Here is a 20,000-nt window from a genome sequence, read left to right on the forward strand (position 1 = left end):
GATACACTTGGAAGTTTTTGTAAAAGAGCGAACCAATTAGCATTACAGGGATTTACTATAGATCACATTGGGAGCTTGCCAGAGAGGAAATCATCTAAATTAGCACATTCATCAGTACATCGCTCTACAGTACATCATCTTTATTACTCCTGTGTGTGTGTGTGTGTGTGTGTGTGTGTGTGTGTGTGTGTGTGTGTGTGTGTGTGTGTGTGTGTGTGTGTGTGTGTGTGTGTGTGTGTGTGTGTGTGTGTGTGTGCGTGCGCAGTATTTCATCTGGAGTATAGTGATATAAATGTTAAATTACCACTTATATCAGTCGTTGAATATCTTCTTGCTATCTTTTTTGCAAATTATCTGGCCAGTATGAACACGTTTGGCACATTGGCTGTTCTCCTGCACACCTTAACACCTCCCGGCTGGTATGTCTGATGTGATAGTGCATTGAGTCAGTATACGTGGTTTTGATTGGTGCGTTGTATTGTGTGTCCAGCTGAAGGAGGAGATTGATAGGCTGGAAGACCGCGGGGAGTGGGCCAACAACGCTCTGAAGGGGGACTGGGCTCGCTGGCAGCGGAGCATGAGGACAGACCTCAGATCAGCCTTCCTGTCCGCTGCCGACAAGAACCTGGACTACTACGAGAAGGTGAGGGTCCATGGCTGAAGACCAGCTAAGCAGGGCAAGCTACTGTAAAGCCCAAGCCTCTGGTGGAGTAGCATGTACGCAATGAGACAGCCTTAGCCAGTTAACTTCAGTCTGCAGAGAGGGAGAGAGACAGACAGACAGACAGAGAGAGAGAGAGAGAGAGGTTGGGTTGTGGGGGGGGGTGGGGGGGTGGAGAGAGAGACTTCCTCCTTCACTGTGAAAAATACTCTGACATTAGAGAAAGTTTCTTACTTGACATTAGACGAAAATGCCCTGAATTTGAATCCCTAACAGAACAAAAAAGAGTCCAGTACCTTTTAGGAGAGAAGAAGGATTGTGCTATTATAGCGCAAAATAAGTAACGTTGCCACAACCAGTAGCACAACTTGCTCTTTTATTTATTATTATTATTATTATTATTATTATTTATTTATTTATTTTTCCTTTTATTTGGACACATTTTTTCTAGAAATATTACTTAGTAGAAAGAGAGCTGTTTGTTGTTAGTTAACTTACAGTAATTAACCATATACTTAATCTGTTTTTTTTTTGTTTTGTTTTTTTCCATGTTATTATTGAATTGTGTTCTTGACGCGTTGGCAATATTGTTGACCCGACATTCATGCCAATAAAGCATATTGAATTGAATTGAGAGAGTGAGGCTGGGGTGGGGGGAGGGGAGGGGGTGGTGGAGAGAGAGAGAGAGAGAGAGGTTGGGGGGTGGTGGTGGAGAGAGAGACGGAGAGAGAGAGGTTGGGGTGGGGGGGTGGAGAGAGAGGTTGGGGTGAGGGGGGTGGTGGAGAGAGAGGTTGGGGTGAGGGGTGGTGGAGAGAGAGAGAGAGAGGTTGAGGGGGGGGGGGTTAGGGGGTGGAGAGAGCAAAGGAGAATGAGGGATGTGGAGACCAGCCATCACTAGGAAGATAAAGGTAATCGTAAGAATGAAAAATGGAGTAGGAAATTTTAAAATCAAAAGATTAAAGGTACCCCGAGGAGTTTATTTTTGGTTACGAAACAGTCTCATTTTAATGTGGGTGAATCTACTTTACCCACACTTGTTTATGTGTCCATTTTCGACAAATGTCGTTTCTTGTATGTAGTTTATTTTTAGATTATTATTTTGTGGTCGGGTCGTCCAGAACTTTCTTGGAATGACGAAATGATTTACTGCAGTAGCCTACGGCGCTGACAAGACGAAGAATAATTTAAATATGACCGTTATATATTGTCAAAAGTAACGTTACTAGTAAGACCTATGTAATTACCTCGTCGGTGGCCATTGTTCCATCTTCAAAACACCCGGCTCAGGTAGCTAAGGTTTACGATGGGGGGGAGGCTCATGGGAAATGTGGTCTTTTTGGGCGGAAAACACTTCCGCTTCCCAAAACTCGTCGTGGGGCCTTTAAGGTTGCGGGAATTGACTGTGTATCATTTTTAGAATGGTGGTGTTGGGGTGGTAGGTGGGAGACAAAGGTAGGGTTTGGACAGAAAGAGGTAGGGTTTGAACAGAGAGACAAAGCTAGGGTTTGGAGGGAGAGACTTTTGATTTTGCTGTGTTTTTATTTCCCAAGTTGGTACTTTGCCAGTAGAGGGAGGCAGTGTCTCACTTTTATGACCAATCACAAATGACCATCTGATCAAAGAGATCCAGATATTACACTTAACTACAGTAAATGCGTGGCATCTGCCCAGTACAGATTAAGTCGTTTATTTTCATGGTCGTAGAGAAGGCCATTCACCAGCTCACCGACCACCTCCACACTCCGTAGACGGCCATTGCAACGCTCTAAGAAGATGAGAAATATTGCTTGTTTGGGTGAACTGTCCCTGAAGTGTTTGTTCAGAGACGTCCTTGTGATGTTTCCATTAGTCTCCCTCCCATGTTCTGGAAGTAAAAACCACAGAGGCTGTCCCTGGATGACCCCCAGACCTGAAAGAGAGAGAGAGAGGGAAGGAGTGAGGGAGGGAGAGAGAGAGAGGGAGGGAGGGAGGGAGGGAGGGAGGGAGAGGGAGAGAGTGTGTGTCTGTGTGTGTGTGTTGTGTCTGTGTGGATGTGTGTGTATTTGTGTGTGCGTGTGTGTGTGTGTGTGTGTGTGTGTGTGTGTGTGTGTGTGTGTGTGTGTGTGTGTGTGTGGGAGTGTGTGGGTGTGTGTGTGTGTGTGTGTGTATGTGTATGTGTTGTTTCTTAACTGTCCTCTCCTCTCTCCGTCTTCATAAGCCTCTGAATTCAACCTTGCCCTGGCAGTGGTATCATTCCTCCAGTGTAATTGTGAGATATTGACAAAAGATAACACACGCGCACACACACCGCAGCATCAGGAGAAAAAAAAAACCTCTAAAATCGACATGTAAGCGTCTCTGTCAGGGCGTAATCTGTTCCTGTCCCTGTGTGACTGTGCTCCGTTTAGCTCTGCGCGGGGGGGGGGGGGGGGGGGGGGGGGTTTAGCAGGCCCCAGGCAAACTCAGGCCTCACGTACTTGTGGGGAAACTAAGCAGCCTGTTAATTCATCCAGATGCTGTTGAAATGAGAAGGTTTGATGTATTACTCACATATTATTACAGGGAGAGAGAGAGAGAGATGGCGAGGGAGAGAGAGATAGAGAGAGAGGGAGAAGAGAGGCTTGTGGACGGTTGAGGGTGGGAAGGAGAGAGGGAGAGAAAGAGAGAGAGGCTTCTCGTATGGCCTTGAGGTAACGTTACTGCAGCTGTTTGATGCGGAAATAAATGCTGGAGACGTAGCATTAGGCTGCAGCTGGTGAGAGAGTGGTGTAGCGGATCCTTAATCTGCCAGGCGTGTTTATGCAGATGTAGCAGAGGTGGTTTGGAAACCCTCTTCATCATGAGATATCTCTGCCTCAGTCTTGTAAACCCAAATATGGACCTGGACGATGTCTCTGTGTTCTCAGGGCAGATGGCACAGATCAGGCTGCAGTCCAGCCAGTAGCACCGACAGGACAGAGTCTCCTCATGTTAGATAGTCAGAACAATCAGGTTAGAACAGTCAGGTTAGAACAGTCAGGTTAGAACAGTCAGGTTAGTACAGGCAGGTTAGAACAGTCAGGCTAGAACAATCAGGTTAGTACAGTCAGGTTAGTACAGTCAGGCTAGAACAGTCAGGCTAGAACAGTCAGGCTAGAACAGTCTGGTTAGAACAGTCAGGTTAGAACAGTCAGGTGAGAACTGTCAGGTTAGTACAGTCAGGTTAGGACAGTCAAGTTAGTACAGGCGGGTTAGAACAATCAGGTTAGAACAGTCAGAGTAGTAGTCGGGTTAGGACAGTCGGGTTAGTACAGTCGGGTTAGTACAGCCAGGTTAGGACAGAGTCTCCTCAGGTTAGTTAGTCGCTGGTCCTCAACATTGATACATAAATAAACTAGGACCAGTGCTGTGGGGAGTGATGGCCAGCCTGATATAGACAGGGTGTGTGTGTCTGTTATTACTCTATTGTCATTCCGGTCCAGAAGGCTAACGGTAGCTTGCCGTTGGGGGGTGTGAATGATTTATGTTAGTCAGGATGACCTTAATAACACTCTCTGGAGAGGTGGGCGCTGGTCATAGGAAGTGCATGCGTGAGCATGTGTGTTCGTGTATATCTCTGCGTGTATGTGTGTGCGCGTGTCTCTATATGTGTGTGTGCGCGTGTCTCTATATGTGTGTGTGCGCGTGCGTGCGTTTGTATGCATGCGTGTGTGTGTGTGCGTGTGTCTGTGTGTGTGTGTGTCTGTCTGTGTGTGTGCATGCGTGTGTCTGTGTGTGTGTGTGTGTGTGTTGGTGCGGGGTGGGTGCAGTACCCATCATCAGATGAGAAGCTCAGTGCACCGTGCCCTCTTCTCCTCCTCCACCACTGCCCCCCCACCCTCGTGCCACTGTAATAACCTCCCCATTCCAGAGATGGCAGGAGAGGGGCGGAGACGGACACAAGGACAAGAGGATAAGAGGACAGGGGATGAGGGGAAGTTGGCCGAGAGTGCGGGGGAGAGAGAGAGAACGGAGATGGACGAGATGAATGAGGAGGAGGATGGAGTGATAGAGGAGGGGGGGCGGAAGGCATGAGGGATGAGCTGGACTCTGAAGACAGATAAGATGTCTGCAATAGCTGAGATGGAATATTAACACTGTGTGTGTGTGTGTGTGTGTGTGTGTGTGTGTGTGTGTGAGAGACTGAGTGAGAGAGAGGGGGAGTGAATCGCCAGGGTTCCGAGGTGCACAGGCCCACACACGATTAGCTGTGTCTGGCTGAGCTCGGTTCGTCTGCAAGCTCCAGACTCCATCAGTGCATTTCTGGGGAGCGCTGAACCAGACTCACACAGACAGCCTGGGGCAGTCATTCACTCTTTCCAACATCTTCACTTACATCCATCCATCCATCCATCCATCCTCACATCCATCCATCCGTCCATCCATCCATCCGTCCATCCATCCATCCATCCTCACATCCATGCATCCATCCTCACATCCATCCATCCATCCATCCATCCATCCATCCATCCATCCATCCATCCATCCATCCATCCACCCACCCACCCACCCATCCATCCACCCACCCACCCATCCATCCATCCATCCATCCATCCATCCATCCATCCATCCATCCATCCATCCATCCATCCATCCATCCATCCATCCATCCATCCTCACATCCATCCATCCGTCCATCCATCCATCCATCCATCCATCCATCCATCCATCCATCCATCCATCCATCCATACTGTGTTATGTTATGTTATGTTATTTTTATTTATAATGCGCCCCCCAACCAACTGTTACATCAGCCCGGGGCGCAGCCCGGGTACAAAAAGAGACAAACAAAAACAAAGGACTGCAGAGACACAAAATGAAACTACATTTAAGACACAAGACAAGGACATAAAATTATAGATTGTCTGCGACAAAAAGGTGAGTTTTAAGCTGTGCTCTAAAAGAGTCCAGGGTGGTGGCGGACTTGATGTTCAGAGGAAGCTTGTTCCATAGCCCAGGTGCCATCACTGAGAATGCACGGTCTCCCTTTGTGACAAGTTTTGACCGTGGGACCTTCAGGGTCATCTGGTTGTCAGATCTGAGTCGGCGACCAGGCCTGAAGCTGGTAGGTTGGTCCAGGAGATCTTTGATGTAAGCTGGGGCGAGACCATTGAGGGCTTTGAAGACATACGTGAGGATCTTGAATTTCACTCTGCGCTTCACAGGGAGCCAGTGAAGGGAGGAGAGGACAGGAGAAATGTGTTCCCTCATCTTAGTGCCTGTCACCAGTCTGGCAGCGGCATTTTGGACTAGCTGCATGCTGTGGATGGTCTTGTCGGTGACCCCGGCATAGAGGGCATTACAATAGTCCAGTCTGGAGAAGATGAGCATTAGTACGACCATCTGTAGGTCGCTGGAGGAGAGGAAGGGCTGTGGCACCCAGAGAGCTCAGCCCCACCCCTGCCAACCTCTAGGACAGGTCATTGACGGTCGTTATGTCAGATCACCAGCCGCCGGGGACATAAGGTGCGGCTTATCAGCAAACGACCTGGGGAGCCTTCAGAAGAGAGGACCCAGGACCTGGGAGGGGGCCTTCAGAAGAGAGGACCCAGGACCTGGGAGGGGTTCTTCAGAAGAGAGGACCCAGAGGCTCCAGGACGGCTGCGCCACTAACATAAAGAACCGATCCCAGAGAAGGGGAACCCGTACTGAACAGATCCCAGAGAAGGGGAACCCGTACTGAACCGATCCCAGAGAAGGGGAACCTGTACCACTTCCAGGAAGGAACCCCTGAGATATTGTTTTTCCCCTTAAAGCCGTTGAGGCAGTTTGTGTTAACCTTTTTGAGTGAATAAACGCCCTAGGAAGGGCTGTTAACCCGGCCGTTTTGTGTGGACATTCGCTGCTTTCAGGTCAGCCGTCAGGGTATTCTCTCCGGGTGCCGTCCGTCCGTCCGTCCATCCGTGTTAATGGAGTGTCTGGATTGAACACGGGCTTCTATAAATACACACATCACACATTCTGCTGGCCTAATTATGCACATTCTAATCAAATTGCCTTGTGTGGGATGGAGCAGCAGAGATTGGTGAATATAGTACATTTGTTTCTGTGTATGTGTGTGTGTGTGTGTGTGTGTGTGTGTGTGTGTGTGTGTGTGTGTGTGTGTGTGTGTGTGTGTGTGTGTGTTGCGCTCTGCTCCGTATACACCAGCTGTGCTGTGCATATGAACTGGAAACTTCTGAGGATTGCCATGGTGACTCCATAGCAACAGGGATGTACTGTAAGCTTTTTTTTCCCCCAATAAGCTGTAGTGTATCAGTAAACACACGCACACACACGTCCACGGTGATGATGCTGCTGATTATCAGTCCCCCTGTTCTGTGTTGACCTGCAGGAGGAAGGCTAGCGCCTCTGCTTCTTAACAAGCTCCTTAATTAGCACCTCAGACTCTCCACGGCAACCTCAGGCTGGACAGGAGCCTTCAGAGGCGGTCAGAAACGCCCTACTGACAGAACACTGCATCTCTCTCTCTGCCGCTCCCTCCCCAACCACATGAGAGGAGTGTGTATGTGTGTGTGTGTGTGTGTGAGTCTGAGAGAGTATGTGTGTGTGTGTGTCCGTGTTGACATTTGTCTCTTTTAGCTACGCTCCAGCCCACCTTTGATTGGTTGAGCACTTATCCCCCCCCCTCCCACCCCCCGATCTCAGAGAGAGGAGATTATGACGGTTTGTCCCGGTCGTCTGGGTCATTAGGCCTGACTGAACACACAGCGTGTATCTGCTCATGATAACAGGTAGTTTAGCTTCTCAGATTAGCTGCTATGGTTGATTTCAGAGCTTGGTGGCAGTAAAGCCTTGGTTATACTTTCCGCGTCATGCGAGTATGCGAGGGTCCGTTAGGGTCAGCGTGACGTAAATGTGTGTCTCCCATTTATTGTGACCGAGTGTACTGGTCCACACCCCCTCTACGCTATGAGAGCACGAACTGACGCTATGAGAGCACCAACTGGCGCATCCTCCAGGTGGACTACAGAAGTAGAATAAACAGAACCCATACGGGCCGCCCTGTCCACAGCTGTTACATTACATTACAGTCATTTAGCTGACGCTTTTATCTAAAGCGACTTACAAGAATTGCATCTAACGTAGGAAAAGTCAGTGTACTACTGCTTGCCAGAACGAAGAAAGTGCATCTCCTTTCTACATAAAACAAGTGACTAAGAACATAATCTAGTGCTGAAGGCAAAGTGAAGAATAGCAATCTAAAAATACAATAGGTGCTTAAGAGGGAGGATCTTGGTTGTACTTCCTGAAGAGGTGAGTTTTGAGCCTGCGGCAAAAGATGCAGCGACTCTGCTGTCCTGATGTTAGTGGGCAGTTCATTCCACCACTGCGGGGCCAGGACAGAAAAGGGGCTTCGCAGTGACGGGGCAACCAGTCGCCCTGAGGTAGCAGAGCATAGTAGTCAGGAAGGGGTGTAGGGTTTAACCATGGCCTGGAGGTAGGAGGGAGCTTTTGCTTTCATTGCCCTGTAGGCTAGTACCAGCGTTTTAAACTGGATGCGAGCTGTTACAGGGAGCCATTGTAGAGAACAGAGAAGGGAAGTTGTGTGGGAGTAGCTTTCTTGACAAGCTCCAGAGGTTTAATGGCTGACGCCAGGGCCCCAGGAGGGAGGGAGTTGCAGTTGTCCAGGCAGGAAAAGACCTGCACCATTTCGTCAGTGAGGAAAGGGCAAATGCTCCTGATGTTGTAGAGCAGGAATCTGCAAGAGCGTGCAACGACAGTTGGTCGTCCAGGGTCACACCCAAATTCCATGCATCCGAGTTGGCGTCACCACTGTGTCGTCAATGGTGATGGCCAGGTCCCAGTGCAGGCAGCCATTCCCCAGGAGGAACAGCAGTTCAGTTTTGACCAGGTTGAGCTTGAGGTGGTGTGTCGCATCCACTCCAGCCAAGCACCCAGCTTGCATGTCTCCACTTGTGTATTAGAAGGGGGAAATGACAGGACCAGTTAGGTGTCATCGGCATAGCAATGATAGGAGAAGCCATGTGAGCAAATGACAGAGCTTAGAGATGTAGTGTAGATGCAAAAAAGGAGAGGACCCAGGACAGACCCTTGCGGAACCCCCGTAGTCAGACTACCTGGTTCCGACATCGACCCTCTCCATGTCACCTGGTAGGAGTAGCCTGTCACGTCGGATGCAAACAGGTAACATGCAGAGCCAGTGATGCCTTTCTCCTCGAGAGTGGAGAGGAGGATCTGGTGGTCTACTGTGTCAAATGCTGCTGACAGGTCTAGAAGTATCAGGACGGAAGAGATCTCGCGGCGTGGAGTGACTGTCACTGCAAGGAGGGTGGTCTCTGTCAAGTGGCCAGCCTTGAATCCAGACCGGTGGGGGTCCAGGAGGTTGTTCTGGTGGAGATACGAAGACCGTTAGTTAAAGCGCGTTCAAGTGTTTTCGATAGAAAGGATAGAAGGGAAACCGGTCTATAGTTTTTGACGTCAGAGAGGAGTGGAGTGGGTCTAGGTGAGTGGAGGGGACAGGGTCTAGGAGAGTGGAGGGGACATGGTCTAGGAGAGTGGAGGGGACAGGGTCTAGGAGAGTGGAGGGGACAGGGTCTAGGAGAGTGGAGGGGACATGGTCTATGAGAGTGGAGGGGACATGGTCTAGGAGAGTGGAGGGGACAGGGTCTAGGAGAGTGGAGGGGACAGGGTCTAGGAGAGTGGAGGGGACAGGGTCTAGGAGAGTGGAGGGGACAGGGTCTAGGTGAGTGGAGGGGACAGGGTCTAGGAGAGTGGAGGGGACAGGGTCTAGGTGAGTGGAGGGGACAGGGTCTAGGAGAGTGGAGGGGACAGGGTCTAGGAGAGTGGAGGGGACGTGGTAGGGCGGCTAGATGTTACAAGGTGGAGGACCTCGTTAGGGGAGAGGGGAGGAAAGTGGTGATGTACTGTACCAGTGACTCTGGGCTCAGCTCACCATAGCAGATGATGTATGCAGGTGTAGCAGTAGCCATGGTAGTTACTGTGGTTTCACCTGACCAGTGTCCCAAGAGGCGCCAGCCACAGTGGCCAGACAGCCAGCTCTGTAGTCTGTGGTGGTTTGATGATAGACTGTGCTTATGAAGCTTATGAGTTCAGACCTGAGTTAAATCAATAGATTCCATTAAAGTCAAGTTAACTAAGCTAAATCAAGACCCGACACAAATAGCATTTGACTCTAATGTGATTAAGTTCCACGTCAGGAGGAGGAGAGACAGGGTGTGTGTGTGTGTGTGTGCGTGCGTGTGTTTGTGTGCGCGTGCATGCTCGTGTCTCTTGACAGAATGCTGAACCAGCAAGGACAAAACACTTGGGTCCTTAAATTGATTTAGCTGTCCCCCTTGAACGCCTGATTCACTTTGGTTCAGCGGTGCCCCTGGTCTTATCTCTGACGCTTCAGAACCCTTCGTATGTGGGGGTGAGATAACACTGACAAGCCACACAGAAAGTCTCCCTCTGCCAGCAGATAAGGCCTGGTGGGTCGAACCTTACATCAGCTTGTCTTTCCTCATGCTATTCAGCATTTGGTTAATTAACATTCTGCAAACATTGATCGTTGCACCGTTAATACGGCTTTTACTAGACATGAACATTTACTGCAGCAGCTAGCTAGCTACTGTACAGAGACAGGTGTGCTTGTTTTAACCACTCTGGTCAGCCCACGGTGTTTTCTGTCTGTTTCCTGCATTCTGCTCTTCAACTCCTCCCAGTGATTCACCGCCCCCACCCCACCCCCCCAGACTGAATCACAGATGACCTCCCCGGGGGACGGAGGAACCCTGGACATCTGCATCCTCGTCCTGTGCTCACAATCACCATGCAGAGAGACGTTCCCCCCAGTGATACATTCACCATACAGACAGACGTTATCATAGTCACCATGTACAGACGTTCTCCTGTGTTCACATCCACCATGTAGAGAGATGGAGAAGTGACAGGGCAAGACTGGGCGCCAGACCGGAACATTCTATCCTGCCTGATGACTCTATCCTCCATCCACCAGTCTACTGTCTCTGTCTCCTGTCTGATCCTGGGGTCATGCACGCCCCCCCCCCCTCCTTCCCTGTCCTCTCCTCCCCTCACCTCCCCCACCACCACACTCCCTAAGAGGAAGGAGTGCATGTTCCGGGGGTGGGGGGGCGGGGGCTGAGACGTCAGGGTGAGGACGAGGGAGGGAGGGAGAGCGAGGGAGGGAGTGAGGAAGGGAGAGGATGGATGGATGCGGTCTGTGACTCTGGGTTTTGGGTCGGAACATTAATCACCGTGTTGGCGAGTGACAGATATCTGCACCGGGGGTCCGTTGGAGGCAGTGGAAGGTGACAGGGCCGCTGGGTTGAAAGCGGCTGTGCGGCGCCGCGCTATGCGTCTCGACCGGCCGTTAAACGGACAGCGATTACTCTAGACACCGGCCGCTCAGGCGCAGGGAGGGTTTTATTGATGTGAGAGAAGATGGACTGTTTGGCTCTGATGTTCACAGGTGTGTGTGTGTGCGTGTGTGTGTGTGTGTGCGTGCGTGCCTGCTTGTGTTTTTCAGTGCCTGGCCGTGTGGGAGTCCTTCCTGTTGTCCCAGAGGACTGATGCCAGCCAGGAGGGTGTCAGAGACGATGATGATGTCAGAGACTCCTAACCCCCCCAACAACCCCCCCCCCCCCTTACTGCGCCTCCGAACCCCCCAACATGGACCTCTTTACTCTGCCTCCTCCCCAACCTGCCCCCCTCCCCCCCTCAGTATGGGACCACGGACCTCTCTTCCCCATCTAATCCAACAAATCAACTCCTACACCACACCCACCAATCCCTAAACCACACCCACTAACACAAAAAACACACCCACCAATCCCTAAACCACACCCACTAACACAAAAACCACACCTACCAATCCCTAAACCACATCCACAAACACAAAAAACACACCCACCAATCTCTAAACCACACCCACTAACACAAACCACACCACCAATCCCCCATGCCCCCCCACACACACCACCACCAACACCAAAGGCACCGCCCTACACCCAGGACTCCTACTCCTGAATGTTAGCCCTGGCTGTTCCAATGACACTTCACTCCCCCTCTGGACTGACTCAGCTCTCAGACTGGACAGCAGTGAGGCCTCTGGGGATGTTGTTCTGTATGAACAGGTGCAGCACATACCAAAATACCACCTCCAACCAGATGGCTTCTGTGACAAATACAGCAAATACTGCCCAAATATTTAGGGTGGACTTGATTTGGTCGACTCAGCGATGGAATAGTTGCAGAAGTGGAAACTCAAACCAAATGCACCATTAGATAAGTTCTAATACTCTGTGTAGTTGACCCAGGTCTAAAGCCATGGTGGATTCTGAGTGATGCTGATGTGATATTTGATATTTTCTTGTCTATTTTACCATGCGTCACTATGGTATTTTGATAATGAAAACTTAAGATAATGCCAGATGCTTCTTTTTTTTTTTTTTACTATATACACTTATTTTCTCTTGTTGTAATTGAATATGTAAATCATTCGATCAGGTTTTAAGATGTTGGCTTAATAAAGATGAATTGGTACATTGAACTTGGCGTGTGACTACCTATCAATAGAACACAGTATATGGTACACATTGTCTTGCTAGGGAAACATCCATTTCTCACAGATCCATTCTTTATTCCACACAGGACTAATATCCCCTCTGAAAAACAATATTTCTACCCCACCCAATTTATCCTAAGAAGACCATTGTGGAACACGTACTGTAATGAGGGAATTCATGTTATTGACCCATTTCAAGCAGAGCTAAAAATGAAAATGTTTTTCTTTGTAGCGAAGCTGTTTATTTGGTTCTCTCACCACGGGTGTGAGAGAACGACAACAAATAGAAGCCGCGTGTTCTGTGGTAAAGAACCACAGGTGTGAGAACAAGAGAACAGATAAAAGCTGCATGTTCCATGGTAAAGTAGGTTACCACTTGGTCTAATCGCATTAAACATTAAAGAGCTCTCTTTAAATAACGCATTGCCCTGAAATGCAGGGTCCGCCATTTGTTTAGTACAGGAAAGACCTACATTATTATTAGTTAACACTATCGCTAACAACCAACCTCCTCTTCCTTCTGTTAATGATGGGTCTTTGTTTGTCTTGTTAACACTGTGGTCTGGCCACAGACCAGGTCAGCTGGTAGGTTGTTAACACTGTGGTCTGGCCACAGACCAGGTCAGCTGGTAACGTTCTTAACACTGTGGTCTGGCCACAGACCAGGTCAGCTGATATGTTGTTAACACTGTGGTCTGGCCACAGACCAGGTCAGCTGGTACGTTGTTAACACTGTGGTCTGGCCACAGACCAGGTCAGCTGGTACGTTGTTAACACTGTGGTCTGGCCACAGACCAGGTCAGCTGGTACGTTGTTAACACTGTGGTGTGTCCACAGACCAGGTCAGCTGGTACGTTGTTAACACTGTGGTCTGTCCACAGACCAGGTCAGCTGGTACGTTGTTAACACTGTGGTCTGGCCACAGACCAGGTCAGCTGGTACGTTGTTAACACTGTGGTCTGGCCACAGACCAGGTCAGCTGGTATGTTGTTAACACTGTGGTCTGGCCACAGACCAGGTCAGCTGGTACGTTGTTAACACTGTGGTCTGGCCACAGACCAGGTCAGCTGGTACGTTGTTAACACTGTGGTCTGTCCACAGACCAGGTCAGCTGGTACGTTGTTAACACTGTGGTCTGGCCACAGACCAGGTCAGCTGGTACGTTGTTAACACTGTGGTCTGGCCACAGACCAGGTCAGCTGGTACGTTGTTAACACTGTGGTCTGGCCACAGACCAGGTCAGCTGGTACGTTGTTAACACTGTGGTCTGGCCACAGACCAGGTCAGCTGGTATGTTGTTAACACTGTGGTCTGGCCACAGACCAGGTCAGCTGGTACGTTGTTAACACTGTGGTCTGGCCACAGACCAGGTCAGCTGGTACGTTGTTAACACTGTGGTCTGTCCACAGACCAGGTCAGCTGGTACATTGTTAACACTGTGGTGTGTCCACAGACCAGGTCAGCTGGTACGTTGTTAACACTGGTCTTGTTACAGACCAGACATTTCTCTTTTCTGGTTTATGATGGTGGACCTCTAGACTGACAGAGCAGTAAACCCAGCAGGCAAGAAGACATGGTTTATACAGTCTATAATTAATGGAGCTGCAATGCTGGTTTATCTGTGGCTACAGTAAACTGCCCAGACCATGGGGAGATGAATATTCCAGTAGCCAAGAGGATGGCCCAAGACCCATGGCCAAGGAGGGAGCAGGGTTGTGTGTGTGTGTGTGTGTGTGTGTGCGCGTGTGTGTGTGTGTGTCTATCAGAACTCTGAGATCAGTTCTCAGAATGGACAGTTCTCAAACAGTTGGAGTTGTCGGGCTGCTGGCCATTTCCACCATGATACCCTCTCTCCCTGTTCCCTGCCTGGACCCTTGCCCTTGGACTCTCAGCTCACCCCCCACTCTCACCCCTGCCACGAGTGACTCTCTCACCCTGCGCTCACAGCACCTCTGAGCGCCCCGCCCCCCGCAGGGACAGTAGGCGTCAGTGAACGAGCTTAAGGCATGGCCCTGTGACTTACCCGACCCCGGAACCCGCGGAGCCAAGCCTGCTGTAGCCCTCCTACCCTGCTCACCCCCCCCACCCCCCCACAGCCTCTTACACACTTGTCGCTATGCTTTCTTCATGTTGCACACTTGTCACCTTTGTACTATTTTGCCTCCTTGTTGTGTGTGTGATCCTGTCTTCCCTGTGTCAGCCACAGCTGGAGCCACTGATGTTCCAGGCCTTGGCTCCTGTTCCCTTGTGTCCTCGCTTCCTCTGCCCTTGTGTTGGGGTCTTGTTTGGAGTGTGAATGAATTTCAAGTCTCAACAAAGTGTTCTGTTTTTCCCCTATACTGTTATTCTAAACTTTGTAGTTCGTTCTCATAGATCAGTCTGTTAGAACTACAAATCCCTCCCTGTGTGACATCACTTCCCTGTCTTCCCCCTGAAACTGTCACTTCCTCTTTCCCTGTATAAACCAACGACCCCTCCTCACATTCTTCACTCTTGCCTGGAATCACTTCCGGTGCGAGGGTCCGACTCTGCAGAATCGTAACATAGAATAAACTATTGTACTTTGTTTAAAACCAGCTTGATCGACCACTCAGCGTGTTCTTTGACAATCTAACTAAAATAAGGATAAAATAACTTTCACAATATGGCGACGAAAATGCTCTAATGGGAACGACTGCTGGACTTCGGTTTGTTTTGGGCTGAATTCACGGACGCGTGACGTGCTTTTCTCAAAGAACGGGGGAGTTCAATCTCGGGGACACACACACTAGCTGGTGCTGTTTTTCCCCCGAGACCGAACTTGCTGAGAGTCTGGTACGTTGTTTGAACCTAGTTAAGAGTGGTCCCTTTGTTTGTTCAGCTGTGTGATAAACTTAGACAATAGTGTTTATTCGAGCCGGTGTCGCGCACACGTGTCCTGGGTAGAAAGTCGGTTTTTGAACCGCATGTTCGCTTAAAGACCTATATACCAGGGTTGGTTTTGTAAGTGTGCATTTTTAGAACGGGTGTGTTAGTACTACGCAACGTTTCACTTTCGGAAAGCCTGCTCTTTTGATTGTTTCGGGATCCGCGTTGTGGGGGGTTGCCGCGGCGCGAGAGAGCTTGTTATCTTGGGCTCATTATTTCTTTTTATTTCTGTATCTCGTGTTGTGAAGGAGCACGACACAAAGATGGCTGTTTTACTTCGAAAGGTTATTTGGAATCCCCGGGGGGGTTAGCTAGGTAGTCGTACCTACGACGTAATCCTTAATTTGTTTCGTTTTGTTTGTATACTTGGATGTCTGTTTGTGCTGCGTTTTTGTGTTTCATGTGAAGCTGAGGCTTCTTAAGATATTGGTCCATTGTATGTTTGAGTCTACGCCAAGGTAGATCTGTTTTTGTTTTGGGATTTGAGGTCCTGTTTTACTGTTAAACCCATGGTTATGTTGGGTGTTTTGGTTTTATGCAGGGTTTTGGTTTGTGTACATTTGTGATTGATTTTCATGCTAGCTGCATTCTAGCTAGGCTACTGTTCTTGTTCTGCTCCAAACTAGCTACAAACTAGCTATCTTCTCTGTTCTATTGTTGCAATGTGCTAGCTGCCTCATCCACATGTTGATTAGCCCAAGTGTTAGTTAGTTAGTTCTACCCTCTGTGCACACGTGGTTAACTTCCTGTTTTGCTGCTTGTGTGAAAAAAAAAAAGAGAGACTTCCTGTTCCCTCCTCTTCTTCTTGAGGGTCAACCAATTTGGCTTCTGAAGTCTGCCATTTTGGAGAAAAAAATATATAACAGGATAAAAAAACAAACAAGTATCTCTCAGCACAGCAGTAATTTGGTTGACTGAACGTGTTTAGTTTTTTTTCTGTAACTTTTTATTACATTGTTTGTTCTCATATTTTCTTTTAAAATGGGAGCTACTTTTGGTACACGAAAGCAGGTGTGTGAGAATAGTGAAGGGACAGATAAGGATGATTTGCTAGGCAGATGTAAGCTGTTTCAACCAGCCCCCACTCCAGGCCCTATACAGGAGGCCCCCCTCCTTGTTCTGACACCTATCCAAACAAGAGTTTTGTTGGTTCAGGCCACGTCCGTTCCTGTCCAAACGTCCCTTCCTGTTCAACCAACTGTCATCTCTACGCCTGGTACATCTCAGATAACACCCTTACCGTTAACTGGTACTATTTTTGGAACCCCCTTACCCCAAACAAGGATGTCTGAAATAACGGCCCCCCTAGGTTATTACTCTTCGGACACACCTCCCTCTGGTTCCTCTTCCATTGACCATATGGTTGCTTCTCCTATTTCATACCCTCCTGCTGTGTCTCACGCTCAAATTGGTCTCTCTGTGACCCCATGTCACCATTTTGACACTTCAGTGTCTCTGCCCCATCCCTTTGTTTCTGCTTCTAACTCACAAGTTGACCGTCCAGGTTCTGCTGATTCTGTTGGACATCTGGTTAATGAGTTTGGTAAACTATGCTTGCCAATAATCCGTCTGCTAAGTGAACAATGTGAAGCTGAGATAAGAAGGGACTCTGTGAGACGAGCTGCACAGTGTAGGTATTTCAACAATATCGCTTGCACTAAGCAACTACCGATGGGGGTACAGAAAAAACAAGATGGAGGCTATGGAGATAATCAGAGATATTCACAACAAAACAGCAGGGTTTACAAATCTGATCAGCGGTGTTATTTCTGCAACCGAAGAGGACATTTACAGAGGACATGTAGACTATATGCTAAATTTCAAAAGTCTTCTGTTAATACTCCACAGGGTGGTGGATTCTGACTAGATAAGATAGATATTTCAGTAGGGAAAGTCTAGGGAGAGTGAGAGTGTACGTGACATGGGGGGGGGGGGGGGGGGGAGGGTAAAGGTAAGAGAAAAAAGAAAATATTCATATTTGCCAATATCTTAGTCTGATACATATTGTCTGACAACCCAATTTTGAGAATTTTGTTTTGTTTAAGATTTCATGTTTTACTGATTTCAGATGCACATTCATTGGTTTTGAGTTTTACAGAGAATTGACGTTCCTGGACTACCGGATAAATGCCAAACCGGTTGGAACCGCAAGTATTTTAATAATTTGAAATGACTGCCACTTAAAGTTGTGTTAGATGATGCTAACTTCAAACTCAATTCACTGTATTGTCATGTTAACTTAATATGCTCAGATCTGTTTTGCAAACTAGTTTTCGGAGGTGTGACTCCAACGGGATTGATATCATCCAGCCCTTAACTAATTGGACATATTCTTGGAAAAAAAGAAAAAGAAAAGACATCACTCCAATTTATCAAAACTGCGGTCTATGATTTATTTTGTTATGTTTATGTGCCTCCGGCGCATAATTTCTAAGAATTGGTGTTACCCACAAGAGTGGTGAGAAATTGAAATGTCTTTTATTTTGTCTGTCTTTCATTTTGTCTGTCTTTTATTTTGTCTGTCTTTTGTTGTATGTAAACTGCCCATGCAGCTCTGTCTGTGCGTCTGACGGCCCACAGAGACAGCTGCATGGTAAAACAAATGTGTCACGTATTATTTCTGAAGTTTGTTTACAGAGTAGACACAGGCACGGGACGAGAGATGGAGGCTGCTCCAAGAATTGGATACAACCGGGGTAACCGACTTCCCATTTAGATGGGCTGACACCTTGGTTCGTGGGGACGCTGGTCAAACGCCTCACCCCCACGTTGCCCAACTGACTGTGGGTAAGAGATAGATATGATCTAGGCTAAATTTAAGAATAGTAACCAAGTGGTTGTCAGACCCAAGGAACCATCACGTCCTAAGCGTGCTCATAACTCTCTGTCCTCAAACGCAGAAATGTGGTTATTGAAATTGAGCTCAACTTATAACACCCCTAGTGTTCTTTTGAGAACGGTTTAGATAATTATATTTGTTCAGGCTTTAAGAACCGCATATGAAGCTATTAATTTAATGTTATTTTGGTTTGAGTAATGCATTTTTTCCATTTGTTCACCCTGATTTAAGGGAATTTTTGTTTTTACCATTAGAGGGCGCTGTTTTACATAATGTGTTGGCGCTCCCCTTTTTAAATGATTATTTTGAATAACAATTTCTTGTTAGAAACAAGGACTCATGGTTTGATGATACGAATATGTTGTTTTATTTTAGGAAATGGCCATAGAATTTCTAAGAACTAAATCTAATTGGTGAGCAGGTTAATTACCTTGGTCACTTAATAATGATAAATAAACAAATGCACTGCTTGGGACTAGACTACTGCAGAGTCTATCCCATGATTTTGCAGACATAACCCTCATTAGACAAAAGCTAGCTCCACTTGACAAGATTACATGGACTGACGAGCCCGACTGGCTCTAACAATGACTACACCCTGTTTAAGACTTGACTCTGTTAAAAGGACTTGGGTCCTACTTGAAATCAGTGGCAGCTACCACTGGTGCTGTTTTAGACCTAGTAGCACTGCGCACACAGTTTTGTCCATGTCCGGCATGTTGTGTCTATTCATCTTTTACATCGCACCTACACACAGCGTGGCTGCTGCTTTAATAAGAATGAACTGTTGACCGTGCATTTCAAAGATGCACTGTTCTTAACTCTGCTTCCTCCTCCAGAAGGCGGAGAGACATGACTCAACATAGTGAACGAGATCAATTAAGCCACGCTCAAACCTCTCAGATATTCTCCTCTCACTCTGATTTTGAATGTGGATGAATGCTCATTTCATAGTTAGCATAACCTATACTGCATCTTCCATGCTTTCATTATGTTTTCAAATTAGCACACTGACCAGATCATGTTTCAAAAAAGAGGGGGAGTAAAGGATGTTATCAAGTTAACTGGTTGTTGCTAATGAAACAGACTAGTAGTAGTGAAGAAGGTAATGAAGAAGTTGAATTGAAGGTAGTGAGGAAGTTGAATTGAAGGTAGTGAGGAAGTTGAATTGAAGGTAGTGAGGAAGTTGAATTGAAGGTAGTGAGGAAGTTGAATTGAAGGTAGTGAGGAGGTTGAATTGAAGGAAATTAGAAAGTAGTTGAAAGAACAAGATGCAGAGCTGAAGAAGAAACTTAATGTGTAATATTTTAAGATGGTGGCAAAGGCCAAGCTCCTCTGATCCTGTGTCCATAGGTAGTATGGCTGCTAACTCCGCTGCTAAAAGGTGCTGTCCTGTTTTGTCTATGCTGTCTCTCAACTGTGGATTCACAGGTCTCTGCCGACCTGAGAGAGCCGACCTGCATCATTTCCAACCAGGCCAATGGGTTGTGAGCAGAGACCTGAAACCAGAGTGCCCGTTGGCTGGGCCCGTACCAGTTCCTGCTGCTAACCCAGACGTAGCAGAGAGGACTTTGTGGGTACACGCCAGCCACTGCAGGCTGGTTCCAAACCAGGACGAGGCACCCGGCCTGAGGATTCAACAACCAAGATGCAATATCCTGTGTCACCACCAGGGCGAAAGCTCACTCTCTGGTCTCCTCAGATGAGAAATCAGAAAAAGAATAACGCACTACTTTTCCTCATTGCTGTCAGGATGACAACTCTGACCACCACTCCAGCAAAACACAATCATGGGCCACCACACTGTGGCTTCCTCTGAGGATAGAGCTATTGAAAGAAGTGACCTTGCCTGTCACCTCCTTCCCAGGATCGTTATGACAACGGGGACAAGCGTTTGTCCTATTTGAATGTTGCAATCCACTTGACTGTTGGGTCTATACGGTAGACGAAGAAAGCAACAGAGATTTCCAGGTTATACTGTTGAAACTGTGACTGGAGTTTAGTTTAGAGTGGGTATAGAAGTATTGAAAATTCATAATTATAA

At 47.9% G+C, this 20,000-nt stretch overlaps 1 protein-coding gene across 1 annotated transcript in view; it reads left to right on the plus strand.

The window, feature by feature from the left end:
* snx7 (sorting nexin 7) overlaps positions 1–12,159 on the plus strand; it is a 35,287-nt gene extending 23,128 nt beyond the window's left edge. Inside the window, exons 8-9 of the mRNA XM_084443722.1 lie at positions 491–643; positions 11,173–12,159. Coding sequence (XP_084299848.1) covers positions 491–643; positions 11,173–11,265 — 246 coding nt within the window. The 3' untranslated portion in view covers positions 11,266–12,159. The remainder of the gene's footprint in view (positions 1–490; positions 644–11,172) is intronic.
* The last annotated feature ends 7,841 nt before the right edge of the window (positions 12,160–20,000 follow it).

This window comes from Borostomias antarcticus (assembly GCF_949987555.1).
Source record: "Borostomias antarcticus genome assembly, chromosome: 9".
Taxonomy (NCBI): domain Eukaryota; kingdom Metazoa; phylum Chordata; class Actinopteri; order Stomiiformes; family Stomiidae; genus Borostomias; species Borostomias antarcticus.